At 44.3% G+C, this 13958-nt stretch overlaps 1 protein-coding gene across 5 annotated transcripts in view; it reads right to left on the bottom strand.

The window, feature by feature from the left end:
* The window catches only part of EXOC6B (exocyst complex component 6B), a 308866-nt gene that overhangs the window by 151741 nt on the left and 143167 nt on the right, over positions 1-13958 (bottom strand). For 4 of the 5 annotated variants that reach the window (XM_052780867.1, XM_052780869.1, XM_052780870.1 and 1 more), the window contains 2 exons: positions 10881-11057; positions 950-1018 (listed from right to left, as the gene is read on the bottom strand). In XM_052780867.1, the coding sequence (XP_052636827.1) occupies positions 950-1018; positions 10881-11057 (246 nt within the window). The remainder of the gene's footprint in view (positions 1-949; positions 1019-10880; positions 11058-13958) is intronic. The other variant, XM_052780871.1, reaches the window with a different exon arrangement.

The following is a 13958-nucleotide window of genomic DNA, read 5'->3' as shown; positions in this document are numbered from 1 at the left end:
CCATGGAAAGGGAGGAAAGCTGCGAACAGAGTGCTCCTTTCATCTGCTGCCTGGGCTTCAGATTGCTCAACCACAGAAGAAGAGCCCTCTGAAAGCTCTCTCTCTCCTAAGGATGTTAAAGAATGGATGCAAACAACACAGGTTCTTTGGGTCCGCAGATGCAGGGCTTGTACGCTGCTGGAGGCATCTTAGAAATTAAAAGTTGAAGGGTAAGCTACAAAGGGCATCTCATCTGCTCTCGTTATAAATAAATAAGTAAAAAAAATCAATGCCTTACGTACTCATAATGCCTAGGAGAAAACGCAGCTCATCTAGCAGCCTACATCCACAGAGATGGGAGCTCTCTTGAAAAGTTCTCAAGAACATGACACTGCTCAGAGTAACACTTTTTAGCCAATAACTAAACACCAACACAGGACAGTTTCAGTTTGGCTGTATTTTTCAGTGCACGCAAAGCCTGTCGGGAAACTGGGAGTGATACAGTCAAATGGTGAATTTGGTGGGACGGCAGCAAATCTGCTCCTGTCAAACAATGTTTGAAGAGCGGCAAAGTTCTCCTAAGTGCAGCAAACGACACATTTTAAACCAATTTCCTCCCCGCAACTCCTCCATTTACACTGAATAATGAAGCTACTGTGGTCAAAGAAGAATTCTTGGAGAAAAATTATATGACCAAGAAATATGTATATTATAAACCCAGGGTCTGCAATAGTTGGAGAAACTATCCCTTTGTATTTCTGTGGCTTACATGAAGTAACTGTGAGCATCCATCCAGCACTGGCCTACTTTCTACTTCAGGTAACACACTTCCTAGGTAGGTGAACATTAATAAAATTTTTGCAACCACCTCCTTCCAGCAGCAGCGATGGAAGGAGCAGTACTCCATCGTCTTCTTTAAACCACAGTCCAGCGTCAGCACCAGTCTCGCGGGCAGCACAGAGTTACTTACCAGGACAGAGTATATGTGCAGGCATCGGTACACCGGTGAGAAGTCCACCAGGTCCTGGGCTCCAGGCACCTAAAAGACAAAAGGAGATCAGCGTGAAATGTGTGGAACACATATAGGTAAGTGCAACTCCAATATATTACATATAGGTAAGTGCAACTCAGATACATGCAAGTCCGACAGAGCAACACCAAGATTTCAGGTAGGTAACAATTAAAGTGAATATTGGGATCTACCTATATCTGACTATACATTTCTTAAACTTTCTTAAAGTAGGGAAATTTCATGTAATATTGCTCTCACTTCATTTACAGTCCCCTAGGAAATCCCATTGCAGCATTTTGGCCCTCTGTTAGCCAGCTCAACGGAGATTTAATTTTGAACATAGGCTTAAATACAAGTTCAAGCATCCTGGCACAAGCCATTCTGGTACTTATGCAACAGGGGGGGAAAAAAAAAAAAACAAAACAAAACCCAACTTATTCTCTAGATTTCTAGTTTGATTTCTTTAAAAGCACAAATTCTATTTTATTTTTTATTTTTTTCTTAAAACACACACGCCACACAGACTCCACCACCTTTCAACAACATAGCGAGTCTTGCACAGGGACAAGGAAGCGCATTTTTGAAGGGTGGGACAGAAGGAGGGAGGGTGAGAGGAAAGATCAGAGAAGAAATTTGCATACAAGAAGCTTGTGTCCTTTGGATATGTTCAAGCCAACACAGCATTAAGCTTGTTGGCCGAGGCATAAAGCTAAGGCAACCGTCCTTCTCCCCCAAAATCCAGAGAGAAGGGGTGTGTTCTGTTGACATGTGGTGGAAAAAAGGGGAAAAAGATGAAAGGCACCAATGGACAGGCCTGGGAAACATGTTTATTTTATATATTTTTAATTATGCTTAAGAGGCATTTCTGCTAAAAAGGAGGTAGGATGAAGAAGACAGAAGTTTCTAGCTGGATGAGGGTATGCAAGCCTCAACCAACACTGCCCAAAGCGCCTGGGGCGAGTGGTCCTCCTCATTTAAAGCAGCGGCTTCAAGCAGGGGAGTGCAGAAATTATGGGCTGGAAAGGGAAAACAGGGGATTTTGTTAAATAGCCTCCTGTATAATGTGGAACAGGAGCTGTTAAAGAATCTCCTCCATGCAAAGCAACTCAGTCCTCAGCGCTACATAGGTTCTTGGTTAGAGCCGAAACGATGAAAGAAGCTACGGAGACAGACAGCAGCAACACACGGCGTGCGAGCATCCCATCCCGCACCACCGGCATCGCTTCGAGCCCCCCAAAAACTTGACAGTCAGCTCATCGGGAACAAGACAGCAAAAAGTATTACTGGGGTACGGCACGAGCCTGCTCATCCCTCTCGCTGGGCTTTCCACCCCTCCCTTGCACCAGGCACTCCATCGTGCCATTTGAGCAGCTCTTCCAGACGGGTAAGGTTGGCTCACCAGGAAGGAGGAAGGTTTCCAAGCGAGGGATGGGGCTGGCATCGCCTGGGTGACCCTTTCCACACTGAACCTGGCTATTCAACATGCCCCAGCAGAAGCGTTACAGCCGAACCGAGGGCAAGCAGCTGTGAAACACAGCTCACCGGTCTCACTCACATCTCTTGCTTTTACCTTTTATAAGACCATAATTGACAACTGCAAACACTAGGCAGCAGTTTTATTGTGTTAATGCCAATTTTATCATGCCTTCCTGGTCATTTATTTTCCATTTGCAGTCCCCCAGGCCCCCTAATCTCCCTAAATAGCTCCCAAATCCAGATTTCAGCTAGTTTGTGGACTCCTCGGGATACAGATTTTGCCTTGCTGTATTCCTCCAGCATTAAGCGCAATTGGTCTCCAGTTGGTAAAACAGTAAAACACTTCTGGCTCAGATATCCCCGATTGCAAAACTGCTAGAGATCACTAAAGCAGACAGGGAAGTATCGGTACTCGCTCGACCCAGCCATCCTCCGGCGACCACCATCAGCGTGGGGAAGCTGGACTGGATGGACCCGAGTCCACCCCGTGTTTTTCTAAGGGAGGAGAAATCTGTCATCCCTTCACAACATCATCAAAGCAGGCAATGTTTTCCTATGAATTTGAATTCAGGATCAAACGGTTTTGCTCCTCTTGGATTTGGGGCACTAGTTGAACATGGTCCACGGAGAAATATTTCTGATAAAGATTTGTGAAATCAGGGTATTGCCAAAAACAGAGTTTACTCCCCCAGAGAAATTCTTTCAAAGCAGACTGCAACATTTTCACAGTCTCTGATCTTCTGCAAAAACTTTTAAGCCCACACACACACATTCACAGAAAAAAAACTGCTGGACTATTCTGCAGAGTTAACATCTCCGAGACATTAATAGCTTTAAAATTGCTAATCTAGGTAGAACGCTATCAGACATGGAAGCGCAAGTCCTGGATCACAGGAAAGCTTTTTGCAAACAGAAAGACATGCACCCAAAAAACTTGCTAGGATTTTATGCAGGGTATAAACCTACAATATATTTTAAGGAAAAGAACAGACCACGTGTTCCACGTATAGTCATAGCCCTACAACAGAAGAAATAATAATCCTACTGTTTGAAATCTTTCCAGACTGACTAGTATAGGCCTCTGAATATACAGAATGTATGAAATTATCTCTGTGGCTAGTTTAACACGTTGCACAATTTAAACATATCTAATATTTACATATTTAGATATTTATCTAATATTTAGGCATATCTAAAAATTCAAGCATGGCACATCCCCTTTAGCAGTAACTTGATTTTCTTAGCCAAAGCTGCACTACCAGTGTTCAAAAAAATAAATAAATCTCTGATTTTTGAAACTTGATGATGAAATGAGAACTAGAGCTGCCTCAACAACAGGACTGATTACTCCCCTGACATCTCAGCCTAATCTTTTTTTTTTTTTTTTGATTTGCAGAACAAAGAATTTATTCATCTTCTCCAAAATTTTCCCAGTCCACAAAACATCAGCTTCACAAACCTCAATCCCAAATCCTGCATCCAGCACGTTCCTGGTCCTGGGAGCAGAGGCAGACCTGTCAGTCTCTGTAAACAGCCAAACCCTCTCTTTTTGCAAGAACATTTTCAGTCAGGTTAAATGCTGACTGTAGCAAATTTAACCCATGGAAGCCAAGTTTTCAATGGAAATGTTCAACTGTAGCTGCCACCAACACAAGACTGGTCCAGAGTTAAGGGATGCTCTGGTTTGACTTCAGATAATTTGCGATACAATGCCTTAAATCTCTGATCCTTCTTAGTTTTCGATGTAAAGACATGACACAGGCACAGATACATTCACCCTTCTTTCAGTGAGGGAAAAAACCTCCAGACCTAAACACCAGGAATTCAAGAGAGGTGTTTTACGAACTATCTCATGGGCCCATTGATTGACGTACATGGATGAGCTGGTGCAGAGGAACACGAGCCCACACGACACTGCACCCACAAAGGCTCAAGGCCACCGGAGGACACTGAACCCGCTGGGTCTCTTCGTGTGATACATTGCAGAAAGCATCCATTCCCCTTACGGAGTAAAACTCCGCTGCTGGAACTAGTGTTGGTTCTGCAGTGCATCCAGCTCTGGAGTCCGCAGTACAACACAGACATGGACCTGTTGGAGCGGGTCCAGAGGAGGGACACAAAAATGATCAGAGGGATGGAACACTCTGCTATGAGGACAGGCCGAGAGAGTTGGGGTTGTTCAGCCTGGAGAAGAGAAGGCTCCAGGGACACCTTACTGTGGCCTTTCAGTAGTTAAAGGGGGCTTATGAGAAAGATGGGGACAGACTTTTTAGTAGGGCCTGTAGTAACAGGACAAGGGATAATGGTTTTAAACTAAAAGAGAGTAGATTGAGACTAGATATAAGGAAGAAATTTTTTACAATGAGGGTGGTGAAACCCTGGCACAGGTTGCCCAGAGAGGTGGTAGATGCCCCATCCCTGGAATAATTCAAGGTCTGGTTGGACGGGGCTCTGAGCAACCTGATCAAGTTGAAGATGTCCCTGCTCACTGCAGGGGGGTTGGACTAGGTGACCTTTAAAGGTCCCTTCCAACCCAAAGGATTCTATGATTCAACTAATCACATCTAACCTCTTTGGGTACCAGCAGCCAGGAAGCACTTTATCCCACGCTGAATGGAGGTACAGAACAAACTGTGCTGTAAATTTGCTACGTCTTGTGTGGTCTTGGTGTCCTTCGACTGCTCCAGTGTGTCCCATGCTTAACCTTAGGGGAAAAAAATAAGTGTACTTGTACAGTCAAGAGGATGCTCAGGATACTGTAATACTGGAAGTGGCCAGATGGTCCTGCAGACTAACTGATCTCACCCTGGCTCATGTTATAGACAACAGGCAGACAGCTTTGTCTGGAAATAGAGAGGTTTTTCTTGGTGTCCAAGATATTTCTTGCATAACTACTAGCAGAAGGAAACAAAAGGTGGAGGCTGATGGCACCTAACAAAGCCATTTATCAGGGAAAGTCAAGAGAGATCCCTGGGGTCCCTGCTCTAGCTCCCACAACTTAGTAAGAAATCTATTACACTCACTTGAGAATTACAACTTATTCTTACAGCCAGGTCAACCTGAAGGAACGCCAGAAGCATGATGAATTTTTGGCTACACCTCACACCTGCTGATGTCCTGAGCGCCAAACTCCTCCTCCAAATAGAAAACTGTCTGGAATTTGTTGATTTGCTCTTCAAAGACAGTTGAGTGGCTGTTATTCTGAAGCGTGATGTCCTTCCTTAGAACTTCCCACCTCTCACAAAGGAGCACCAGGGAGTCCAATTTGACCCAACCACTTCACAGACACCTGATCAGCCTTTTTTGAGGACAAGAAGAAAGGAGGCACAATGCAGGCGAGTTTGTCCTGCCGTATTCAACAAGAACGCAGAAGAAAAGTCACTGAAAATGAGAAGAATCTGGATGAGCTTTGTAGTTTTCTGGATGCTTTTTACTACAAAGGGAACAGCTGGAACAAACTGAACAGACTGTGGAGCTACTCATTGTGAAATGCAAATTCTCCTTCTGCAACTTGACATTCATAAAAACGAATTTGAGCCTTCTCCCAGCTCACTTTACAGCTGTGCCCACTCCCTCACTCTGATTGTAGTGGGAGCTTCTGCAGCTCAGTGAAGCATCTGTACTTAAGTGGGACAAGTCTGGACCATAATGTCTCCAAACTGGAGAATGCTAATGGAGTGGAGAACCACATCTTGTATTTGTCCTCTTGAATGCAGCTGGCAGAGCTCTCTTACACTACTCCAAGGGAGAGAATGATCTACACTGGAATACATACAACAGCATAAGCAAAACCCTTCTGCTCTTTCTTCCCTTTCAAAGCCTTTCCTGTAAATTTTGCTGCAGGGATGAAGGGATTGCTGTGTATGGGTGAGGAATCACGGGATCTCCAAAACAGTTCATCCTAGGTGGAGAACTCCGTAACACAGCCTGCTGAAGGGCCTCAGATATTTCCTAGAGGGAAAAAAAAAAAATAGAGATATATATATATAGATATATATGTATATATATATCTATATCTCAACCCCACTTTTTCCAGCCTATGGACCAGGATCAGGAGCTCTCCTGCCTCAACTTAATCAGAAACACCTAGGACCATCCTGTTTTCAATTCTGAGCAGGAACGGGTGCAAGGTGCCCTTCATTCTTCCCTTTCCATCTTCAACCAGTCTTCACTGGCTGTCTTCCACATAGAAACCTGCAGTTACCAGTTGGTTTTATTGGCTGTGACAAGTCAAGAGCAAGAGCTACCAGTGCAGTCTCTGAATGCTCCAGGATCATTTCTTTACTTGTCTACTGACTTGATTCTAACAAGGGTCTGTCTTTTCTTTCTCCAGGTTTTCTTGTTAGCAGTATTCTGTACATCCTTGAGAAGTGCAAGCCTCAGCAATCTTGGTGAGGGGCAGAGCATAGCAAACGACACGTGCCCACTTGTTGCAGTACTATCCCTCTAAGCCCAGAAAGCCTTCTCCATTGTTCCAGGACATGGGGGCTGTGCAGGAAACGAGATGCACTTCGCTCGCACTCAGGACACTTAATACTAACAATTTTAAACAATAAGGATTAACTTTGAAGACTCAAATTCTGTATTAATAGTATTCTAACTCTCCCTCTTTGTCACTGCACAAACCAGATAATCAGAAGGAGGGAGTCACACGAGAAGATGAAAAGCTAGGAATGAACCCGTCAACCACGAAAAACAATTTTGCAGTTGGCCTGTAACATTAGAGAACCCTTACCAAAGAATGTCCCATTAACTTTTGACAAACTGTACTGGTTTTGGCTGGGATGGTCTTCATTTTGTTCATTACAGCCCATATGGTGCTGTGGTTTAGATATGTGACCAAAACAGTGTCGATAACACACTATTAGCTATTGCAAAACCGTACTTACACAGCATCAAGACCTTTCTCTGTTTCTCACTCTGCATGCCCCCAGCAAGCAGGCTGGGGCTGCACAAGAGGATGGGAGGGGACACAGCTGGGACAGCTGACCCAAACTGACCAAAGAAATATTCCATACCATGTAACGTCATGCTCAGCAATAAAACTGGGGTAAAGGGGGTAGATTTTTTCAAAAGTAGCCGTTGCCCGGACACTGGCTGGGCACTGGTCTGCTCCTGGGAGGTGGTGAGTGATTGCTTTTGCATCACTTGGTGGGGTTTTTTCCCTTCACTTATTAAACTGTCTTTACCTTGACCCATGAGTTTTCTCACTTTTATCCTTCACATTGTCTCCCCAATTCTTCTGAGGGGCAGGGGGTGAGTGAGCAACTGGGTGAGGGCTTAGCTTCTGGCCAAGGTCAACTCACTACACACTCATAGAATAGAATCACAGAATCATTCAGGCTGGAAAGGACCTTTAAAATCAAGTCCAACCGTAAACTTAACAATATCAGGTCTACCACTAAACCATGTCCCCAAGTGCCACATCTACACATCTTTTAAATACCTCCAGGGATGGAGACCCAACCATTTCCCTGGGCAGCCTGTTCCAATGCTTGACAGCCCTTTCAGTGAAGAAATTTTTCCTAATATCCAATCTAAACCTCTCCTGGAGAAACTTGAGGCCATTTCCTCTTGTCCTATTGCTTGTTACCTGGGAGAAGAGACTGACCCCCACCTCACTACAACCTCCTTTCAGGTAGTTGTAGAGAGCGATAAGGTCTCCCCTCAGCCTCCTTTTCTCCAGGCTAAACAACCCCTCAGTTGAGTTCCCTCAGCCGCTCCTCATAAGACTTGTGCTCTAGACCCTTCACCAGCTTCGTTGCTCTTCTCTGGACACACTCCAGCCCCTCAATGTCTGTCTTGGAGTGAGGGGCCCAAAACTGAACACAGGACTCGAGGTGCGGCCTCACCAGTGCCCAGTACAGGGGGACGATCCCTGCCCTGGTCCTGCTGGCCACACTATTTCTGATACAAGCCAGGATGCTCTTGGCCTTCTGGGCCACCTGGGCACACTGCTGGCTCATATTCAGCCGGCTGTCAACCAACACCCCCAGGTCCTTTTCCTCCAGGCAGCTTTCCAAGCCTGTAGCATTGCATGGGGTTGTTGTGACCCAAGCGCAGGACCCGGCACTCAGCCTTGTTGAACCTCGTACAACTGGCCTTGACCCATCGATCCAGCCTGTCCAGATCCCTCTGTAGAGCCTTCCTACCCTCCAGCAGATCAACACTCCCGCCCAACTTGGTGTCATCTGCAAACTTACAGAGGGTGCGCTCGATCCCCTCGTCCAAATCATTGATAAAGATATTAAACAGAATTGGCCCCAATACTGAGCCCTGGGGAACACCGCTTGTGACCGGCCACCAACTGGATTTAACTCCATTCACCACAACTCTCTGGGCTCGGCCATCCAGCCAGTTTTTTACCCAGCAAAGAGTACACCCGTCCAAGCCACGAGCAGTCAGTTTCTCCAGGAGAACGCTGTGGGAAACGGTGTCACAGGCTTTGCTAAAGTCCAGGTAAACAACATCCACAGCCTTCAGACGTGGCCTTCAGCCACACACGGCGCTCCCTCAGATTTAACGGCTCCGTTTCCGGATCTATTTGTACTAACAAACAAATCATTTTTCTTTCCAAAAAAAAAAAAAAAAAAAAAAAAAAAAGGAAAAGACCCCCCCAGGAGGCAGGAACGTGGGAAAGAGCTAAAACCTCGTGGGTAAACGAGGCAGAGAGGTCTTCGCAGGAGACCTTCCCCCTCCGCGCTCCGTTTCATCACCACGGACAGCGGCCGCTGCCCCGGCCCCCCCCGCCGCCTCCCCTGCCCGGCCACCGGCGGCCAGGTCATCCCCACCGCAAGTCCTCTCCCATACTGCCAGCCTGGCTTCAAAGGCACCCAGAGATGGGATTTCATCTGCCTCCAGACGAGTCAATTCCGTTCATCAAACGACTGGCGAGATTTCTCCCAGCGGCGCTCTACAAATTATTGTCTTCAAACTCTTCCCTCCTCATTGTTTGCCTTGTACTCTTCCTCATACCTTTCAATTCTAGCTGAAATTCAACCCTAAGTTCTAATTCTAATTCATTCAAACTTTGCGTACAACACAAGTACCACCACGTTTCACACTGCCGCTTGGTTTTGCAAGAACCTGCGCCACAGCAAGCGAGAGATTTCGAGAGTGAGATGCAACAAGAACTATTGAAGGACCAGATTTTTTTTTTTTTTAAACACGGAAATACCAAAACAGATCTATTCAAATCAATGTTTGTTTTCAAAAAACGTGCCCTTCCCACAAATTTTTCTTTTGTTTAACTTCTGCTCTATTTCCATTTTGATGTAGGAGTAAATAGCCCACCCAGATGGTTTCGGCGCAGCATGAGGGCTCTGGGCGTACGCTACAGTTTGGTCCCTGTGAAGTAAGTGGTGATCTCCTCAGTCTGCCTTGGAAGTGTACCAGAGATGAAGAAGAGAGAATTGAACTGCAGGGAAAAAGGCAGAACACGAGCACAGAACCACTTGAGCAACCCACACTATTCTAAACTTTAGAAACTTGTTATTAATCTTTTAATCCTCTTCTCTGGCTGGTCATGGACTGTCAAGTTCAGGGTAATAAATACTACCCAATTCAGTTACAGGTTGTAGCTGAAAAATATCATTCTCTTGACATAACAGAGGCTTCAGCAATAAGAGAAAAAGCATCCAGCGTGGCAGATAAAACTTGCCAAAAGGTCCAACCCAAGACTGCATCACAAGAAATGACGAACACATCAAAAAGCTCAACACCTCGTGACCTGCACTCCAAGTAGGTATCTCCAAGCTGCCTTTCCTGAAACACAGAGGGACAGGGCTCTCCTACATTTTAAGCGCCACAAATCCAAGATGTCCCACTGCATGCACTATCCTCTAGAGCAGGCAGGAAAGAAGAACCAACACTATCAGCGAGGTTATGTTTTGTGGTTAACAAAAACAACAGACTGATGGTCTGAGGAAGCAGCAGCAGAAAGGGAGACAAGAAGAAGGGAGCACATCAAGGAATTAAAAACTGCATTTAAAAAAATTCTGCAATCTTTACAACACAAAGTATGTCTCTGCCACCAAGACACTTGTCCCACAGAAAAGGCCAAGTATCTCATGCGCTACGCAGCAATTTATCTTTTTTCAAATGAAGGATAGATACCAAACTGCCTTCCCAAGTAAGCACAGAAGTGCAACCCTTGGGCTGGGGGACAGAAGACATGGGCTGTTCAGTTCTCATACAACACTTGGCCCCTCTGCTGAGCCTGCCAATGAGAATAGGGACAATAGTGCAAATTAACCCAATACTGAAACACACCCCATAATCTACAGCTTATTCTGCATGTTTATGACACGCTGCATGGCAACATGAAAGACTGAGTGAGGTGCAAACACTGTTTGAGACAATACTGATCACCCGCAAACTGTCCAGTCTCCTGGATTTGATGTTATACAGTTACCTCTTCATCCTCATCCTCATCTTCAACATCCAGGATACCAGAATCTTGCTCAGACATGGGGCTAGTGTTTTTTACCTCCACATCTGAGCTTGCGCAGACTTCTTTCTTGGACTTCTTCCCCCCGCTTATTCTGGGATGCTGTGATACAATATTGTCCAGGTTTCTTTGCTGCTGTGCCTAGAAAAAAAGCAGATTTCACCTTTTACAATAGCATCCTCGGATTTTTAATTTTTTTTCAGCCAAAAGATGCAATCAGTCATGAAATACGACAAATGAGACAAAATAAAACACACACTTAATTGAACTTAGAAATGTTATGTTTTTCCTAACCCAGATATTCCAAAGAAACCATTCCAGGGATTATGCAACAATACAAACAATATTCTGACTCTTCACAAATCAAAATGCCAAACCCATCATACTGCCATATTGATCTATTTACAGCACAGATGCAGAAATATTAGCCCATAGGCCATGTGGTGACTGTCACAGGCTAAATTAAAGGACGTACTTAACTGTTGGATTTGTTCCTCTTTTCAACCCATGTCAGCACAAAACATTCCACATCTGGACCCCAGAGGTTCCTGAAAGCATTTTTGTGGTACCCCAGGAGAGCTTAATTGTACATTGCTGATGTACAGAATGAGCTGTAAAAGGTATTGAACAAAAATTCGCTCGCTGGGAGAAGCACCACGATTCAGGGAGCAAAACACATGGACTCAGTGGTGCTCCCTCGAACCGCTGTTGATACCTATTCCTGAGGCTTTGGGGTTTCTTTGCAGCGGAGGTCAACGCGTGTGCTCTGCTGCAAAAACTCACTTGGTTTCCTCATTATTACCAGACACAATATTTGACAGGAAAAATGGTTTAGCCCCAGTTGTTCGAGAGAGTTGACCAAGAACTTCAAACTGCAGGGGAAGGGCAGAATGGCACAGAGACACTGTTGGTGCCACAAGTGCCAAATGATGGCCAAAACAAGGGGAAAAAGGCCAAGCCAACGGATGCAGTGGTTTTGCACATGTGGGCTTCGCCTCTGGTGTAACTAGAAACTAAACACTATGAAAACCTGAAATTTATATGGATATTATCACACAGATTTATAGGATCCCTCCTGTATTTTTCTATAATTTCTTTATATATAAAAAGAAAGGTATATGGGAATCATCCAGATGTCCTTTTGAAAGCGTTATTTTAGCTGGTAGGTTTCTCTTTAAAAAAAGACTGAGTTTTATATATATATTTCAGTTATTAATATAAACTCTATTTCTAGCAACTACCTGTACAACCCCAATCAAACCTGCATCCGTGTATTTTATTGCTCCCCTACAACAGGAGACAAACGAGGTGGCGAAAGGCGATCATCCCCTGCCCCACGCTAACGTGACAGCCTGGCTTTACAAGGAAGAAAGAACACTAGAAACCGTACTGTAGATATGGTTGTCAGTGAAACCAACTGTGCTAGGAAAACAATGGAAAATTAAAAACAAGTGGAACCTATAAAAAAAACAAAAGAAAACTAATTACTTCTGCTACCCGAACTGCAGAAAGTAGAAAGCTCTATCCAGAGCGCAAACCTTCAAAATTATTTCCTTTTAAACACTTAAAAGTATTAATATCACACGAAAATAATTTATGAGCAAGTTTTACTTTTACAGCCTCTCTCAGCTCAACTCCCTTTTGAATCCTTCCTTGGGAAGAAAGACTCCATGAGAGACCGATTACTTGTGTAGTTTCTAGATCTGAAGAATATTAAAACCCAAGCATGGCACAGATATCCCAACCCTTGCAAAATCCAGTGGGCTCTACTGTTGTGTAAGGCAAAGTGCCCTTCACACTGTGCACATACAATCGGCTTCGTCTTAATTGCCAAACATGGCAATTGATAATTAAATTAAATATACATAGCTGACACTGGACGTGGTTGCACCAGGAATTAGAGCTAAACCTTACATGACGAGCAGCCCTGTGCTATGCCATAGCACAATCTTGACCTCTAGTGGTTGGAAAGCAGCAGTATCCTTGATGTTTACTACAAGTGCTCCTACAAGAGAAGTAATGGCTGAGCAAGGGGACTACCAACGAAGCTTATTAAAAAGATCTCTTAAGGGATGAGTCTCAACAATAGGGATTTTTGCAACAGCCACAGGAAAAGGTCCGTGTGAGCACTGCTGAAGACAAATTTTGCTAGCAACGTCAATACTTGAAGCAATTGGGGGAGAAGTGGTATTTTTTGCATTAGAAATCTCGAACTTCAGAGGCTCAACTCTATAGAAAGACATTGCAACATCATATAAAGAGAATTAGGACTTCAAAAAGGGGAGTGAGCGTTTGGTCCTTCTGAAGCCCACACAACAAAGAGATTCGCGGCTCGATTCCACTCTCAGATACGCCCATGTATGACATAAGTTACTCAACTGAAGGGTAATGAAGTTATAACACTGAATCCACTGTAAATTACACCAAAAGCAAGCCCACTGTACTCATTAAAATCTCTCAAATTTATGTAATCTTTTTTCCTCTAGAAAGGGAAGAAATCAAAGAATGGGAAAATGCAAAGTTTTGGATAAAACATTGTGCTTGAAACGGATCATTAAACAGGGCGTAGCAAGATCACAGCAGAAAGTGGTCATGGGAGAGGAAAAATGTGGGCTAACAAGCTGAAGGATGCTGCCGCTAGCTCTGAACTTCACTGACGAAGCCCTAAGCGTGCAACATTCAGCTTTTTAGGCTGAACACAGAGTTAGTCTCAACAGAGGACCTTGTGGACACGTTCTCAGAGGACACATTATCTTGGTCCCCCATCTCTTTTCAAACTAGAATTATTAATGTCATCCTTCAGCTTCAGCTATGCTCACAAGAGAAGTACAATAGTACATGACATCTACTGCCCAGATGACAATATTGCTAAGATCCAAATCAAATATTGACAAGACCTGATAAATACTGGTATCGATAAAACCCCAAAGTCAAGAAAGTCTGTGCTTCTAGATAAAGGCATCGCTCTAGGCCAAGGAGTTCAACATCCAAATTCAAACACCATGCTTTGCATTTTGCATACTTTTAATGCAAATGAACTAA

Source organism: Harpia harpyja, chromosome 2 (assembly GCF_026419915.1).
Source record: "Harpia harpyja isolate bHarHar1 chromosome 2, bHarHar1 primary haplotype, whole genome shotgun sequence".
NCBI lineage: Eukaryota > Metazoa > Chordata > Aves > Accipitriformes > Accipitridae > Harpia > Harpia harpyja.
The sequence above is the reverse complement of the archived record's forward strand: the minus strand, read 5'-3'. Positions and strand labels throughout refer to the sequence as shown.